Source organism: Hippichthys cyanospilos, chromosome 15 (assembly GCF_059441005.1).
Source record: "Hippichthys cyanospilos isolate Australia breed blue-spotted pipefish chromosome 15, RoL_Hcya_1.0, whole genome shotgun sequence".
Lineage (NCBI taxonomy): Eukaryota > Metazoa > Chordata > Actinopteri > Syngnathiformes > Syngnathidae > Hippichthys > Hippichthys cyanospilos.
This window is the reverse complement of record NC_142383.1, coordinates 4,222,299-4,240,151: the sequence shown is the minus strand read 5'-3', so window position 1 is coordinate 4,240,151 and position 17,853 is coordinate 4,222,299. Positions and strand designations below refer to the sequence as shown.

The 17,853-nt window shown below is 43.3% G+C and overlaps 1 protein-coding gene across 2 annotated transcripts; it reads right to left on the bottom strand.

Annotated features, from left to right (window-relative positions):
* Positions 1 to 783: 783 nt before the first annotated feature.
* tmc2a (transmembrane channel-like 2a) lies at positions 784 to 16,772 on the bottom strand. Of its 2 annotated transcripts, none has more exons than XM_088435884.1 (20): positions 16,739 to 16,772; positions 15,586 to 15,624; positions 15,083 to 15,494; positions 14,757 to 14,912; positions 13,708 to 13,798; positions 13,473 to 13,554; positions 13,286 to 13,392; positions 12,495 to 12,593; positions 11,912 to 12,054; positions 11,570 to 11,717; positions 11,296 to 11,484; positions 10,630 to 10,854; positions 10,417 to 10,575; positions 9,099 to 9,227; positions 2,855 to 2,922; positions 2,320 to 2,559; positions 2,119 to 2,244; positions 1,937 to 2,015; positions 1,443 to 1,563; positions 784 to 1,207 (listed from the first exon to the last, which is right to left on the bottom strand). In XM_088435884.1, exons 1-20 carry the CDS (start codon positions 16,770 to 16,772, stop codon positions 1,002 to 1,004), a joined length of 2,853 nt encoding a protein of 950 aa, XP_088292010.1. In that variant the 3' UTR covers positions 784 to 1,001. The 2 variants fall into 2 exon arrangements, with proteins under 2 accessions (XP_088292010.1, XP_088292011.1); XM_088435885.1 differs by having other exon boundaries at positions 10,675 to 10,854.
* Positions 16,773 to 17,853: the final 1,081 nt, after the last annotated feature.

The window sequence follows — 17,853 nt, the reverse complement described above, 5'->3', positions numbered from 1 at the left end:
CCATAAGTCCCATCACCCACAATCACACTGATAGAAACACACTAGAACGGACCGTATATGAACCTTATATTTGGTGTAAAATACATTGAATTATTAACAAATAGACGAACTTTAGTATCAGCAAAGAACAAACTCTTAATGCTTGAGGTAAATGAGGGGAAAAAAAATCAAAATTTTCATGTCACAACTCGAGAAAACCTGAAATTATTGCTTTTTTTCTTTGATTGTTAAATCACTTCAAGACCTCCCTGAGTGTAAAATCCTCAATAGTATCCTTGCCTTAGTTACAGTATCTGTTCCTGACCCTGCATCTCTTCTTCAACAGACCATAAGGGGGTACAAATTTTGGATACAAATGCCATTGATTGTTGCCAGCCCATTAGACACCAAAAAAATGAACAACTAAAAAACATTGCACTTTTGCAAACGTTGCAGTGCCATCCTATGCATGCACACATAATGCTCAAGTCAGAAACTACCACTCTGGGTAAGTATTCCTAATGCTGTGGCAAGTTAGTGTAGACCCCAATGTTAGGATGATGTTCCATGAAACAACTTATGCGCTTGCTCTCTGTACATTAATAAGTAGACAACAATTACAATCAGGTTAGTAAAGTTGTGTAATTTGGAACTGCACCCTGCATTTTTAATTCAATATGAACAGTAGATATAAATAAAGTAGTAAATGCAATAATTGGAGATGTCTTTCAGTGTGTTGTTGTACCTACTTAAGTTGTCATTTATATTGTGTTTACTAAGTTAAAACAAATAGTATAGCTCACATCACTGCTGTTAAGATTCATAAAAGGTATACGTATAAGATATATATATTGAGTTTTTCATATGCAGAGGCACAACAATATTGGTGCTTGGATTATCAATTGAGTTTTTACAGACTTGAAAAGAGCCTAATTAGTATACCTGTGAAAGAAGTTCTATTGTTTATGTCACAATCTGGTAAGTAGTAAAAACAACTATAAGAAAAAATGTTCATGCTGTTGTTATCTCGGAGGGGGTCCTCCTCTCCCCCGGCCTCGACCTCGGCCAGGACCAGACCTTGGTCCCGGTCCTCTTGGTCCAGGCTGTTGAGTTACTGGTCCTCGAGCGGCAGGATTGGATGATGCAAGTGCCACGTCTTTCTGAAGGTTAACACCTTTCCCAGCTGCCCCCGGTTTCGTCTTCATTGGCTTTGACTCTGCTTTCTTTTCTTCTGTTTTAAAAAAAGCATGCGCAAAAAAATCATGGAAGGTGCAACAATTTTTACCAAGACATTTCTTTTTAGAAAAGCTTTAAGTCATGTAAATTAGTTGTGTTATTTTATAGGCCCTACATAACAACTCCGCAAAGTTACTGCATAATATAGCAATAGCCACAATAAAAACAAGATTTAGCAGTATGCCAAGTGATCAAAATGATTTACTGACAATCAAATGTTTACCGACCAGGTTCTGGTGGTGGAGCAGGGGGTGCCAGAGAGCGATTTGGAAGCAGATCCTCCAAGTCTTTCATAACCTCGTTGGTGCTGTCTGTGTTGTTCCTCCGGTTCTTTTCTTCATCGCGAGCCTAGCCATGGTGTGATCATTACATTTTTATTTAGTTTTCAAAGATTGTTATTAATGTGAAGAAACTTGGGTGCAAAATGTGTCAACTAAAAAGAAAAAAAAGAAAGAAAAAAAAGTCTTATTTTATTGCAATAACTCTTCACAAGGCAAAAACAAAGCCTTTTCCCTGGGGTCATCCACACCCCACTGCGCATCTCCTCACGTCCCCCAGGGGGGCCTGCCCCATATTTGAGAAGCACTGCCTTAGACCATTGATTTTTAGCATTACAATATAATTCTGTATATACAAAATATATAGTCCTGCACGTGCAAAGTTTTTACAGTAGGCAGATACAAAAACGTCCCGTGTCTTTACGCTAATTTTCTTCATTTACCATCTGCATCTTCTTCTTCAGATCCAAGTTGGAGTTTTTGTATGCCTCCGAAACAGAGTTTAAATAGTAGATGGCAAGCCTGTAGAAGAAAGTGAGACATTTTCGGGACTAATCATTGAGAGCAAAGAGAGTAAGTAAAAGTGTTTTTTTTTTTTTTAACCTCTCGGGGCCTCAGTACTCACACCATGAGCAAAACAGCTGGTATAATGAGGCCCGGGTTGGCTACGTAGCCAAACAGAGTCCCTATGAAGGCTGGCAGGTCCAGGTCGATCGTCTCAATGATCACGTCAAACATTTTTGCCTTCCCACTTAAATAATCAAAAGCTTCAGTGTACATCAAAAATCCATTAGCACATATTCTAGTCTTTTGGTTTCTGGGTTACCTGAAGGGTCCGCAATCAAATGAGGGCGGGAGAGTCATGATGGTGTAAACCACAGGCAACAAACTAAGGAAAAGAATGAGGAGCAGCAGACCCATGTAGAAGTTGTTGGATTTGGAGGCCTTGAAGACTCTCTCATGAGGGACATTGGTGGCCATCACAGCCCAACACTGATAGTACATGGACGTGAGCAGGCGAAGCACATTGATGCCAACCAGACCAGGAGCATAAAAAGCGCCCATCCTAAAACATTCACAAGTCAAATATATTCATTCAAAAAAAGAACAACTGTAGAAACTAAAACATCTCATTCAATATGCAGCTGTTACTATAAGGTGCAGTATCTTTACCCTCCATTGGTGTCATTTCTGTATGACGATAGTATGCAGTTCATCTCAAGCCAATCCAAGTAATTTGTGTAGGTTACCGAGACTAATGGGCTGTAATCATGGGCCTATTTTAAATCAACTCTTGAGAGGATTTTATATTGGATTATCAGTGTGTATTTCCAGACATTAAGGATCAAAAAGGTTCATACCAGATCATTCCTTGGTTGAAGACAAGTCCCAAAACATTACCACTGATGTCAAACTCTCCATATGATGGCTAGAATGAAAAGAAATAAGTATTAACAGGTATGTCACAGTTAATATAAAAGCATGTTCCAAAATTATATTTTTAATGTTAAAATGTAAGTGTTAGGGTTTTATCCATGACTTTCCAAATGTAGCATTTTGTAAAATAAAACTTGAAAAAAAAGTATATAGTAAAGCTTGCATAGGAGTTGATTTTTTTCTACATCCACTCATGAGCAAAAAATGAAGTAAACAATGAAGTAAACATATTTTGTTACGGCGGGACGAGAGAGGACCCAAGAGCACGCACGCACTGGTAAGGGCAATGGCAGAGTGTTTATTGAACAGAAGGTGCGGGTAGTCGTGGGAGCTGACGGGAGCGTGGCACAGACGTCTGGGGGGTTCTGGAGTCGGGAGAGCTGGGGTTTGGCTGGGAGTCGGGCAAAGGGAGCGAGACGGGAGGGGGGCTCGGGCATTCAGGTAAAGACGGCAGGCTAGCGGGTGGTCAGAGGCAGGCAATGTCGAAATACCAAGGATCCAGTCAATTCGGCAGGCAATCGGGAGGTCAAGGGCGAACAGGGTCGGACAACAGGCAGGCTGGCAGGAGGAATTGCTGGAAAGCTCGGCGTAGCGCATAGAGACGATCTGGCGGGTTGTGGAGGGAAGTGACCGGGCTTTATACTGAGCGGGTAAGTGGTTGCAGGTGTTGGTGTTCGAGGCTGATTAGAAGGAGGGCTGAGCGGGTGTGGTGAAGCTGGAAGTGAGGTGGCTGAAATGGTGGACTGTGACAGAACCCCCCCATCAAGGGACGGCTCCCGACGTCCCAAGGCCACCACTGGGCGGGAGGGAAAGGCCAACGGCCGGGGAAACCCCATGGGCGGGGGGGCGGGCAACACGCCGGGGCGCGCCACGACGCCCAGACGGTCCAGATGGCTGATCAGGATGAAGGCGGTGAAAGTCAGAGACCAAGGAGGCATCCACAACCTGGCGGGCTGGGATCCAAGACCGCTCTTCCGGGCCATACCCCTCCCAGTCCACTAGGTACTGGAGGCCCCTGCCGCGGCGACGGGAGCGGAGCAGCCGCCGGACTGTGTACACCGGGCCCCCATCAACGAACCGAGGAGGCGGAGGAGGCGGAAGCGCGGGAACCAGGGGGCTATCTATTGCAGGCTTGATTCGGGAGACATGGAAACTTGGGTGAACACGCATCGAGCGAGGTAGGGCAAGACGCACAGCTGACGGGTTCAGTACCTTCTGGATGGGGAAGGGACCAATGAAACGGGGAGCGAGTTTGTTGGATTCCACTCGAAGGGGCAAATCCTTAGTGGACAACCAGACCTTCTGACCCACCTGGTACGTTGGGGCCGAAGTACGCCGCCTATTGGCCGTCCGAGTGTAGCGTTTACTGGCCTGCAGCAAGGCCGAGCGGGCTCGGGCCCATGTCCGGCGGCACCGCCGAGCAAAGGCAAGGGCAGACGGACAGGTGGCGTCGTCGTCTAGAGCCGGAAACAACGGAGGTTGGTAGCCGTGAACGCATTCGAAGGGGGAAATTCCTGTGGCGGAGCTGGTCAGCGTGTTGTGGGCATACTCTGCCCACTGGAGCTGGGCCGACCAGGAGGCAGGATCTCGGGATGCCAGACAGCGGAGGGCAGTTTCCATCTCCTGATTTACTCTCTCCGTTTGCCCGTTGGTCTGCGGATGGAACCCGGAGGACAGGCTGGCCGTAGCGCCAATGAGCCGGCAAAACTCCTTCCAAAAAGCCGCCCTGAACTGAGGACCCCTGTCTGACACCACATCAAGGGGAAGCCCATGTAGGCGGAAAACATGGTCAATCAGGAGTTGTGCCGTTTCCTTTGCGGAGGGAAGCTTCGGGAGGGGAACAAAGTGAGCCATTTTGCTGAATCTTTCAACTATGGACAGGATGGCTGTGTTACCGTTTGATGGAGGTAGACCGGTCACGAAGTCAAGTGAAACATGAGACCAAGGGCGATGCGGAACAGGAAGGGGGCGCAGCAGCCCGGAAGGAGCCTGATGTGACGATTTATTCTGACTACAAATGGGACAGGCCTGGATAAATTCACGCACGTCCCTCTCCATAGAGGGCCACCAGAACCGTCGTCTGAGGACAATCAGGGTCCGTTGAATGCCGGGATGGCAAGTCAATTTCGAAGAGTGGGCCCACTGTAGAACTTCGGAACGAAGATAGTCGGGGACAGGCAGACGGTTACTGGGACATTGGCTTGGTTTAGTCTGCCCCTTGGCAGCTGACTTCACCTTCTCCTCGATCTCCCAGGTGAGCAAGCCAATGACACATGACGGGGGAAGGATAGTCTCGGGGTCCCGGCATGAACTGTCCTCAAGTTCAAACTGCCTGGAGAGGGCGTCCGGCTTGATATTCTGGGATCCTGGGCGGTAGGAGAGGTTGAAGTTGAACCTGGTGAAGAACAATGCCCAACGAGCTTGGCGGGAGTTCAGCCTCTTAGCCTGACAGATATACTCGAGGTTTTTGTGATCTGTCCACACCACAAAGGGGATCTTCGTTCCCTCCAGCCAGTGCCGCCATTCCTCCAGGGCGGATTTTACGGCAAGTAGTTCGCGGTTTCCTATGTCATAATTTCTCTCTGCGGGAGAGAGGCGCTGAGAAAAGAATGCGCAGGGGTGGAGTTTCCCATCCTTCCGTGACCGCTGGGAGAGAACGGCCCCAACCCCAGTCTCCGATGCATCAACCTCGACCATGAATTGTTGACCAGGATCTGGCATTTGAAGGATTGGGCCGATGTGAAGCGGTGCTTGAGTTCCTGGAAGGCCCTTTCGGCACCTGGGTTCCACCGGAAAGGGGTTTTGGGGCTGGTGAGAGCCGTAAGAGGAGCTGCCGTGGCGCTGTAATTCCTGATAAATCGCCTGTAAAAGTTAGCAAAGCCAAGAAAGCGCTGCAGTTGTTTTCTGGCTTCGGGCGTTGGCCAGGAAGTAACAGCCGAGACTTTTGCGGGATCCATACTGATGCTATCCTTAGCGATTATGTAGCCCAAGAAGGACACTGATGAGGCATGAAACTCACACTTTTCCGCTTTGACAAACAGAGAGTTTTCCAGCAGGCGTTGCAGAACTGCGCGAACGTGGAGAACATGCTCACCCTGCGTCTTGGAGAAGATGAGAATGTCATCCAGGTAAACGAATACAAATCTGTCGAGCATGTCCCGCAGGACATCGTTGAGTAGTGCCTGGAAGACCGCTGGGGCATTGGTGAGTCCAAAGGGCATGACTAGGTACTCATAGTGTCCGAGCGGGGTATTGAAGGCAGTCTTCCATTCATCGCCTTCCCTAATCCGCACGAGATGGTAGGCATTGCGTAGGTCGAGCTTTGTGAAGTAGGCAGCCCCCTGCAGTAGCTCAAACCCTGAGGTCATTAGTGGAAGAGGATATCTATTCTTAATCGTAATATCGTTCAGGCCCCGATAATCGATACAAGGGCGGAGAGTCTTGTCCTTCTTCTCGGAAAAGAAAAACCCTGCCCCCGCCGGAGAAGAGGAAGGACGTATGATGCCCGCCGCTAGCGACTCGTTGACATACCTCTCCATGGCCTGCCGTTCTGGACCCGACAGAGAGTATAGGCGACCCCTTGGAGGCGTTGTCCCGGGCAATAGGTCAATTGCACAATCATAAGGGCGGTGGGGAGGCAGGGAGGTTGCACGCGCTTTGCTGAAGACTTGGCTAAGGTCGTGATACTCAGGCGGCACACCAGCGATATCGGCATGCGCAGGCTGAGCGGCGAGGGGATCAGGAACAGATGCGCGCTTGAGGCAGGAGAGATGGCATGATGAGCCCCAAGCCAAAATGACTCCCTTCTCCCAATTGATGTGAGGGTTGTGGCGACAAAGCCAAGGCAGCCCCAAAATTAGCGGTATCTGCGGATGATCTAGGATGCAAAATTGTATTTTTTCCTCATGGTTGCCTGACAGGCGCATAGAGAGAGGTGCGGTTTGGTGAGTTATCACCCCCAGGGGGCGCCCGTCCAAGGCATGGGCAGGTGAGGGTTTGGGCAGAGGGAAGCTCTTGAGACCGAGTTGAATCATTAGCTGCCGGCTAATGACGTTAGCGTCAGCCCCAGAGTCCACCAGGGTGCCTACAGTGTGGGGGCCATCAGACAGCAGGAGTTGGGCTTGTAAGAGGGCTCTGTCCCGGGACAGGGAAAGAGTCACTTGACCCATTTTTACGCTACTCGGGACCGGGATTGGTCTTTTCACTGGGCATGCGGAAATAAAGTGTCCTGGTTCCCCACAATAAAGGCAGAGCCGGGCGGAGCGGCGGCGTTGCCGCTCTTCAGGAGTCAGGGGCGCGCGAGCTGGCTGCGTTGGCGCACTCCCGCCACCGGGAGGAGCTGACGTCGCCAGATGGGAGCTCACTCTGGCCGACGGAGAAGCCCTCTGGTGCGTCTCTTCCCGTTGCAGTTCGCGTAGCCGATGCTGCAAGCGGATATCTATCCGCGTCGCCAGGTTAATCACCCCGTCCAAGGTGACGGGGAGTTCATGAGAAACTAATTCATCCTTAAGACGGCTGGACAGTCCATGAAGGAAGGAGTCTACGAGTGCGGGACCGTTCCACCTATTCTGACTGGCTCGCGTCCGGAAGTCAATGGCGTAATCCGCCACCGTTCCGTCGCCTTGACGCAACTCGAGCAGGCCCCGGCCCAATTCCGCACTGGCGTAGCTGAGTCCAAAGACTTTTAAAATCTCCTCCTCGAGCGCCTGGAAGGAGGCACACGCGGGTGACCGTCTCCTCCATTCCGCCGTTCCCCACAAGCGGGCTCGGCCCGTAAGGTGGTTGATGACGAACGCTACTTTAGCGCGCTCGGAGGCAAATGTTCGGGGCTGCAGGGCGAACAAAAGTGAACAATTCGTTAGGAACGCCTCGCAAGTTTCGGGATCACCTTCGTAGCGTTCCGGGACGCCAATTTGGGGCTCGGGCCGGTCATGAGGCAGAAAATTGGGCGGATGATCAGGAGCGGATGAGGGCTGGGTGAGGGATCGGCGCGCTGGGTCCATTTGGACTGGCCAGATCGTACTGTTACGGCGGGACGAGAGAGGACCCAAGAGCACGCACGCACTGGTAAGGGCAATGGCAGAGTGTTTATTGAACAGAAGGTGCGGGTAGTCGTGGGAGCTGACGGGAGCGTGGCACAGACGTCTGGGGGGTTCTGGAGTCGGGAGAGCTGGGGTTTGGCTGGGAGTCGGGCAAAGGGAGCGAGACGGGAGGGGGGCTCGGGCATACAGGTAAAGACGGCAGGCTAGCGGGTGGTCAGAGGCAGGCAAGGTCGAAATACCAAGGATCCAGTCATGCGGCAGGCAATCGGGAGGTCAAGGGCGAACAGGGTCGGACAACAGGCAGGCTGGCAGGAGGAATTGCTGGAAAGCTCGGCGTAGCGCATAGAGACGATCTGGCGGTTTGTGGAGGGAAGTGACCGGGCTTTATACTGAGCGGGTAAGTGGTTGCAGGTGTTGGTGTTCGAGGCTGATTAGAAGGAGGGCTGAGCGGGTGTGGTGAAGCTGGAAGTGAGGTGGCTGAAATGGTGGACTGTGACATATTTTTAATGGTTGAATTAATGTGCTTGATACATTTCTGACATCTCAGAGAAGATCTGTCAAACTTGTGTACGAAAAAGATTAATCATAATTACTCATTCCTATCCAAATAGTAATAACCAGCTCGCTGGTATCAAAAGTCCAAATTAAAGTACTAATAAGTTGAAGGATCTCTTCTTAAATTTTATGACAGCTGGGCAATAATGAATTTGTTAAGCATGTATGTACTCTATGTATGTACGTATCTATGTATTGTATGTACTGTATGTATGTATGTCTGTATGTATGTATGTATGTATGCATGTATATATTATGTATGTGTGTAGTGCAGTTCTACAATATAGCATAATAACTATGCTTCTCTGCATCAGTCAAACTTCTAAAGCATGTATGTAACATTTGTATAACAACATACAGAATTGCCAAATATTTGACAAAATTAGTCAATTCACAGGATTAACAATGTCTCGTAAAAGAATGCGCTTCTGAAGCACTGCAGTGAAAATTGTCTACTGCTTAGTAATTCCATGCAGGTTCTGCGAAAAGTATACATTGAAAGCTATTTGAGTAAAAATTATTTTTTAGGTTATAAATTAACCTTGTATATAAGTTGAGTATTGAGACTCACAAATCCAGCTTCCAGGTCCCAGCACCAGCAGTAGTTGAGGAAACGCACAATGACAGCTCTGGCAAAGTCACCTATCAGGATGGTCAGGTAGGTGACTTGGATGTCGGACACGGTCAGCTTTACAAACTCCTAAAACATACAAACTTCTACTTACATATGCCTCTTGTTACGAAAAATTGCTTACAAAACGCCTTGGCGGAAAAATATTGTCTCAACACTGTAGAACTAACAAACATAAAATTGACATTAGCTACGGCTAACTGTACATATTTACATAAAACACATATGTATCATACCCTTTTGAGCTGTCGCGTCTGACTTTTGCCTTGTTAGCATGTCATTAGCACTTTAGCAATGACATCTCACGGGAAGCACTGCACATGACTACAAACTAAACTTAAGTAAACACACATGCTCAAAATAATCCAAAATATATATATTATTTATTCTGTGGGCTTGTAAATGAATCCTTGATCACTGAAAATGTAAAGTAAAAATGTACAAATTAAATGCTCTAAAAAGGCATCTCTCTGCACTCATCACCAACGCACCAGCACCATCTCAAAGCAAACAAGTGAACTGCACTCATATATGGTCAACTGCTACAATTAATATGATTCATTTAAAGGTAACCCTAACCCTATTTTTACATGATACATTTTGATTATTATGCACTATTGTAATTCTAATATGTATTTTTACTGTTTTTCTGCATGTGTATAATTTAATAAAATTCATTAAAAGAATTTAGGGGCATTTAGGGGGCTTGGAACAGATTTACATGTAAAAAGCGGCTCTAATGAAAGATTCACATAACAAAATTACTTCAATATAAAATGAAGTGAATACAAATAAATATGTGTATATATTTATTTGTATTCACTTCATTTTATATTACATTGCAAATGTATTCATGACTCTTCAATAAAGCAACCATTCAAGTAATTTAACAATGGCTTGCTAACGAGGTGATGAAGCAAGCAAACATAATGCTGTTTTTGACTAAATACTTGGCAGCAAACCTTTTGGGGGAAATTGACCCAGTTTGTTATAAGGAGGACTGCAATTTGTAATTTTTATTTTCTAAACTTCAGTTTAACTCAAAATACATAAATACAGTATTCATGTAAAATTGAATGTGTTGGTGAAAAAAAATGTGCGCTTATGTTTGGCTTAAATGTTGTTTTTTTGTCAAGTTGGTGAGGTACACACAAACCGATAACCAGGTATTTTTAGGATGTTTGTTCACATGCTTTACATGTTTAAGCTTTGTAGATTATACCAAATGAAGAACCCATGAGAAAATATCTGTCCTTACTATGCCAACAGCGGTCTCCCAGCAGGGTCCTCTGATCACATCAGCAGGGTTCATGGGGGGTGGGGTTGCCTCTGTGTCGTTGACCAAGCGGCTGTAATTGGCGTAATATTCCTCCATAGCCAATATAGTCGCATTCTTTATAGACTGCTCTTCTTCAAGCTAAAGTTGAGGAGGAATACGTGATGTGCAATAGCGTCTGAGCTGTTTGAGAACAAATGTAACTGCTGAGGAATGCTTGGCAAGAGTGAGGACACGCACCTTGGTGTTGACCTCATCAAAGAGAGCAAAGAGGAACGTGTATAGATTTCCCAGCAAAAGAGCAAATATGCGTCCCAGCTGCCACTTGAGGGCGATCCGGGGATGGTAGTCCTCTAGCTCAGCAATGGTCTCAAATAGAGGAGGGCACAGAAGGCCCAGCAGAGACATGATGATTTCCAACTGAGTACAAGAACAAGAAAGAAACAAGGATAACAAAACGAGGAGGAAGTCAAGTAAAGCATTTTCTTGGCAACTGATTAATATTTATTTTAGAAGCATAAATACTGGCCAAGTAATTGGTTGGGCCCGACTTATATTTATATATATATATATATATATATATATATATATATATATATATATATATATATATATATATATATATATATATATATATATATAATATATATATATATATATATATATATATATATATATATATATATATATATATATATATATATATATATATATATATATATATATATATACTATTACACTTACTACTGTATTTCAAACTACCAAATAATGGCAATAAAAAACTTAATTCCCTTGGATAAGTCTTGCTTGTATATGTTCATCCGTCCATCTTATTATAGTATAATAAGACTTGAACAATACCTCATTTTTCTCATACCAGCTGAGATCGTCTCTATTGGCAAACTCCTGAGACCGCTTCACTACAAAGTAGATGAGGTATCCACTTCCTCCAAGGCTGCAGGTGATGAGGACATTAGCCAGGACCCTAAGGAACCTCCTCAGATGAATGTTCTCATCCTTCTGGTTCTCTTGCTCATCCACAATGGACTCCTGATCTTGCACAGGATAACAGAAAAGCATTTACATGTAGTTTTTCTATGTATATCACAGTTCTAAATGGATTTTTTGTGGTTACCTTGAAGCTGGTGGTGATGGATGCATACTTGTTATCTGCAGTTTCTGCATTCCCGATGAGATAATCCCAGCTGGTGAACATCTTCCAGGCAAAAGTGAACTCGCCGTCTTCTCCATCCCCACCACCAAGATCTGCATTTTTTGCCATTCTGACCGATGAAACAAATATGACTTTAAACAGTATGATGTGTTTGTGAGGAAAATGAGTATTCCCTATCCAATTGGTTTCAGTACTGTAGTCTGAACCATGTAACAGCAAAATCATTACACAATTGGTTTGTTTGCTTGGTTCATTCAATCCTAAACGTCCAAAGATGATCAAACCTGACTCCTTATGACTCACGTGCGGATCACCACCATCAAACTGTAGCCAAAGGTTCCAATCCCAACCATAAGGTAGGCCAGAGGCAGCCTGAACTTCAGCAAGCCGATGGTCCTCTGGCTGTTGTAATAGCCATAGAACAGGACAGAATACTTGCAATAACCCTGAAGGGAAATAAAATACTTTTTGTTGCGCTTTCCTAACAAATCAGTCTGTTTTAATTAGAGCCATGAAAAAAGAATCAGTATGTAAATCACCATGTAAATTAAAATGCAGGGTATTTATTTAATGTATGTTTCTTATCTTGAATACACATAACCTGTCAACAGTTTGGAAACGCCTTCAAATTTAAATGGTTTCAAACACAATAAGAGGTCAAGAAAACCAAATTATTAACTTTTGGAAATACACCAAATCATACAAGCATCATGCGTATCATAACGCTTACTGAGCGGATGTGCAAATGCTTTATCTGGGCAAAATGTGCCTGAAGAACTTTGAAAAAAAAAACTGTTGGGGTTAACTAGACTGGGGCAACATTACACAATCAACAACTAGATATTTAAAAAGATGACATGTTTTCAAAATCAAATCTCAAACGTACATTGAAATCCATGAGGACAGAGTAATCTTGAGCAGTTGCCTGTTCTGCTCTTGGAACTGTCTTCCTCGGAATGGACCCATAGGGAAGACCCATCAAAACCTGCATTATGACGGAAGAAAAAAAAAAAAAAAAAAAAAAAAAAAAATATATATATATATATATATATATATATATATATATATATATATATATATATATATATATATATATATATGATTTTTGATAAGACTAAAAATCTAGTGAATATAAATATCAAATGAGTTTGGCCCCTGTGTCATACAGCAATGCTTACTGAGCGAAGATACATTTTTTACACAAGAAAAATATTCCTCATATTTATACATCCTTTAGCAGTGCTTTTGATTGAAGGTACATTTTTTCAAATGAGAAAAATATAACAAAATACCACCAAATGTCAGACTCTTTACACATATGCATAAAACGTAAATATAATGCTCTCGTCTGAATTTTTCAAATTGACCCAGTGTGAAATCCGAGCCTGTTTACACAAAGCAAGACTTTTGGTGCCAATCAACGGATACACAGAATAAGAGTACCTTCTTAAAGGTAGTGAAAAAACATTTTTCGAAAGATTTTTTTGTAAATAAATAATTTGTATGAAAATGTTATATTGGATTACTTTATTTCCTGTAGAACATTTGACCTCTTAGGGCAATCTAACGTGTGGTTGGAAATTGCTGACTTTTGACTATGACTTTGTCCACAACCGTATTGGTATTCAAGTTGTACTCCTGCAGAAATTGGTATTGTCAATGTTATTACTACTTCACCTCAGGAATGACTACCAGTCCGAAAGTGAATCCAAACATAACGAGGTTCATCCCATACATCCAGCGCAGGAAGATGAAGTAAGAAGCTACAGATGACCCAAAGTGACCTGAAAACATTGAAAGGTCTTTCTTACACAAACAGTCAATGCTAAGCTGTTAAGAGCAATGAATATTTATGGTTACTCACTTTCCACCTCCTTGATTTTTCTTTCCCAAGGAATACAGGCGGTTTTGAAATTTTCAAAGTCCCTCTGGAACTTAATCCATTTCTTTGAAAAAGACATGTTTTATTATCACATGGGTGCACCATATATATATATATATATATATATATATATATATATATATATATATATATATATATATATATATATATATATATATATATATATATATATATATTTTTTTTTTTTTTTAATTACCTTTGTCATCATGACTTTATATGCGTACCACTTCCTGCCTTTTCCTTTGCCAAGAGCTCCTTCAAACTTATCCACAAACTCTTGGGCTTCTCTGCAGAGATATGAGGTTTGGTTGCCATTGGGTCTTGCTAGCTTTTTTTTTAACAATGCCAAAACAATAAGGTGGAGATAAATGAACAATGGGGAAGTATTAGAAACTAAAACGTTGAATACATTTCTTTCTGTATGAAATTTAGCTTCCTCACATTTACGTGGCTTTTTAGTTAGCACTAATTTTAATGAGTCTAAATCATGAATGTCTAAATGGTGTCATTTGATGGCCGAAAAACGGAAGAACAACTTTGAAATTCTTTGACTCTCATTTATTAAACACATTGCATACAGCAATCATATGTTCCTTAAATTTTCTAATTATTTTGAAAAGCTGCTACATGCTGAAAGAATTTTAGTTTTGTTGTTTTTTTTTGTTTGTTTTTTTTAGATTACCAGTGTTTTGAAGAGAGTTTTGCTTTTTTAGTTATGAATAGTTTATTTGGTTTATTTGGGTGGTGCAGTGCTTAGCACCTCACAGTTCATGAACCCGAGTTCAAATCCACCTCGCTCTAGCCTTCCTATGTGGAGTTTGCATGTTATCCCCGAGCCCGCATGCATTCTCTCCGGGCACTCCGGCTTCCCCTTCATACTCAAAAAATATTCATTTACATCCATAAAACATACGTTTTAACTAGTCTTGCGGTTCATATTAAATGTCATTTTTTGTACATGACCCGCTGAAAATATATGGTGGGGCCACAAATGCCCCCCAGGATGTGGTTTGGACACTAAATTGTCAGTAGATAAGAACATGAGTGAAAACGGTATGCGCTCCCTATGATTGGATAGTGATCTGTCCCGAGTGTACTGTCTTTTGCTGCGAAGTCAACGCCGGTGTGATAGGCCCTGGCTCAAAATGGAAAAAAAACTGCAATTGAAAATGGATAGGTGGGAATTTGATGTGAGAAAGGATTCCAAATATGGACGTATTGTCGTGACCTTCGGTCGGACATTACTTCAAGTGTGTGAGTCGCCTCTTCATCCTCCATGGTTTGTTCCTGATGGTGGATATTAGCTTCTTCTTCTCTTCCACCTCCTCCATTAGCAGGGCCATCTCTCCTTCTGACAAGGATTCCTCCTCTTCACTGGAGCTTGAAGTGGAGTCTGATGAACTTAGAACAGGAGGCAGCAGGTTGAGAATTCTTTACTGGGAAGTATCTTAGCATGTGTTGTGTAGATACTAAGAGACAAGCATTCACATTAATATGAGTTCTAAATGTACGGCGTCTATGGCCTGAGGTAAGTCACGGAGGTCAAGTAAATGGATGGATATTCAGCCTACCTTTCTTCTTTTTTCTTCTTTTTGTCTTTTCCTTTGACATCTCTCTTCTTGCCTTTGGTATCCTCCTCCTCCTTTCCTGCTTTCTTTCCTGTTCTCTTCTTTCCCTTCTTTCCCTTCTGGTCGCCACTGTCTTCCTCCTCACTGTCCAAGGCTTTGCCTCCTTTTTTCCTAGTGGCAGCTCCCCCTCGCTTCTTCTTCTTGGAGCCCCCATCCTCACTTTCATCATCCTCATCATCGCCACCTCCGCGTTTCTTGGTCGGCTTCTTTGCATTCGCCCCTCTTCTTTTGCGAGGAGCCTCGGCTTCTTCTTCGTCTTCTTCATCTTCACTTGTTTTTTTGCCACGGGCTCTTCCCTTTGCAGTGGTTTTCACAGCTGCAGGCCTCCTGTTGCCCCGCCGCCGGGTGGCACCGTCTAGATTGAGAGTGGATGAGATGCACAGTGGAGAAAAGATTTCAGACTCGTGTACATGATGAATCCATGGGGAATACCATAATTGACTTACCATCACTGTCACTGACATCATCCTCAACATCAATCTCAACTGTATGATAAATAAAACACCAAAACATGTTATTGACAACATTGCCTTTTAAATGCTACATATGCGCGGCACAAAACTCATTTGATGCCATTATGTACACAACCTTAGTGGTTAGTGTTCTGCCTCACAGGTTTCAGCTTCAAATCTAATCTGAGGCCTTTGCGTATGGAATTTGCATGTTTCGCTTGTCGCTTTTCTCTGACAAAATCAAAAATGTATTGACAGGTGTCAGAAGAGTGTAAATTTATCCCTTCAAACTACTGAAGAACTGTCATCCAATGGAAAACTACACAAGTTTGCAGACGCTCAATTTTTTCTTTTTTTTACTAAAACAAAACATTTGACATTTTCTTTTTTTTTTTAAATAAAATATCGTAACTATGCATTATTAGATCCTTTTTGTGCCATGATTCCTGTCAGGCTTACAGATGAACTGGAATTTCTTAGCTGACTTTGGACAAAATTCAGGGTATGTCGTGAACTAGTAACCAATCAATCAACGGACACATTCAAGTAATGATTTTCACATCTGTGGAGGGTTAGGGTTAGGGTTTGTGTTATTATTCCTCTCCAGCGAAGAGCCTGGGTGGTGGTGCGGAGGACTCCCTAGCTCTCCCCGGCGGAACCTCGCGGGGTTAGGGTTAGGGGTTAGGGTTAGGGGTTAAAGCTAGGGTTAGGGGTTAGGGTTAGGGGTTAAAGCTAGGGTTAGGGTTAGGATTGGGTACAGCTCACACAAGCAAATAAAGCAGCCTACACATGAAGCCTCAAAACAAGACTCGAACCAAGAACCTCTCCATTGTGAGGCAGATGAGCAAACCAAAACTGTTATGCCAGCTAGCATGATTATCAAATGTTCTGCAGCAGTGAGTTGAAGTGTGTTCAGAAACAATTTCTTCATTTTCTTCATTTTGCAATGGCATCCTCATCTGATAAACATACTCTAAAAATATAGTGCCAGGTTCAAGCTAACGTTATACTGTATTGCACTAAAAACAATATTCTGTATTGACTAAATGCTTGATGTGCATAACAGAAAGAAAATACATTACAAGTTTGATATTTTGTCAAAACATGGAAATGGAGAAATAACATCAGATTTACGCATCGATCTCACCTTCATCTGTTGATAAATCTCTTTTTCTTGGCATGATGGAAAAAACAAATGACTTTGTGTCCTCTAGAGCGGCGTCCTCTCAGCAGCCATTTAATTCTTCTCCGTCTCGGCTCTCAGCCAATACTCAACTCAGGTATCTCACAAAGCTGTCACTATAGCGACAGTAGCATGTGATCTGTTCACATAAGGTATTCTGGACGTGTGCGATGAAAACATATTTCCAAGATGATCCAATCAAGCACAGCAATGGGCAAATGATAGATTTTTTTTTCCTTAAAGTGAGTGCGTTAGTAAAGCTTTTATTTCTACGCAAATGTATTTTCATATCATAACTTCCGTTCATATACAAAGAAAAAATAACCACCATTCATTGGTGTGGCCCTACAAAACTTCATGACTACTTTGCCTAAATGGCCAAAACGCTCCATTATCTAAGTGCTGGGCAAACTCTCACTTGGTTTCAGCCACACACACACACACACACACACACGCACACACACACACACACACACACACACACACACACACACACACACACGCGCGCGCGCGCGCACATGCACGCACGCACCTACACACAGCATCAGCCAGACACTTTTAAGATTTAATGAAGGTTTAGCTTTCTAAATGCAGAGACTTGAAACTAAACAGTAAATACCTCACCTTTTATGCCGGCTGTTAATGGATGCACTTCAGCAGGTACATGGTTAGTCAACTGGAGGCGGAGTATAACAGGCAGAGAAACATTACTTTTAATAATACAAGATCGTTTTTTAGATCTTAAGTTCTTGAGGATACTTTTACCTACTTTGGAGGGTTGGGCCAAATAGGAGACATAAATTGTTCTGTGTCTCATTCAAACAACTAAACTATAGGAAGCCTTTTTCACAGCAGCAATTTTAGGGTTAAATATTAAAAAAAAATAGTTAACAACATAATGTAAAAGATATAACTTTATAATATTAACTCAATTGCTTCACCTGTCTTGTGACAATTCGTCTGTTTTGTCATCCTGTACAAAAATGTCACTTGTTAACACAATGGTCAAATAACAACGTCATTCTATTTTTACACACCCTTCGACCACATGGCATTTTGGAGAAACGTTACAGTTTCTT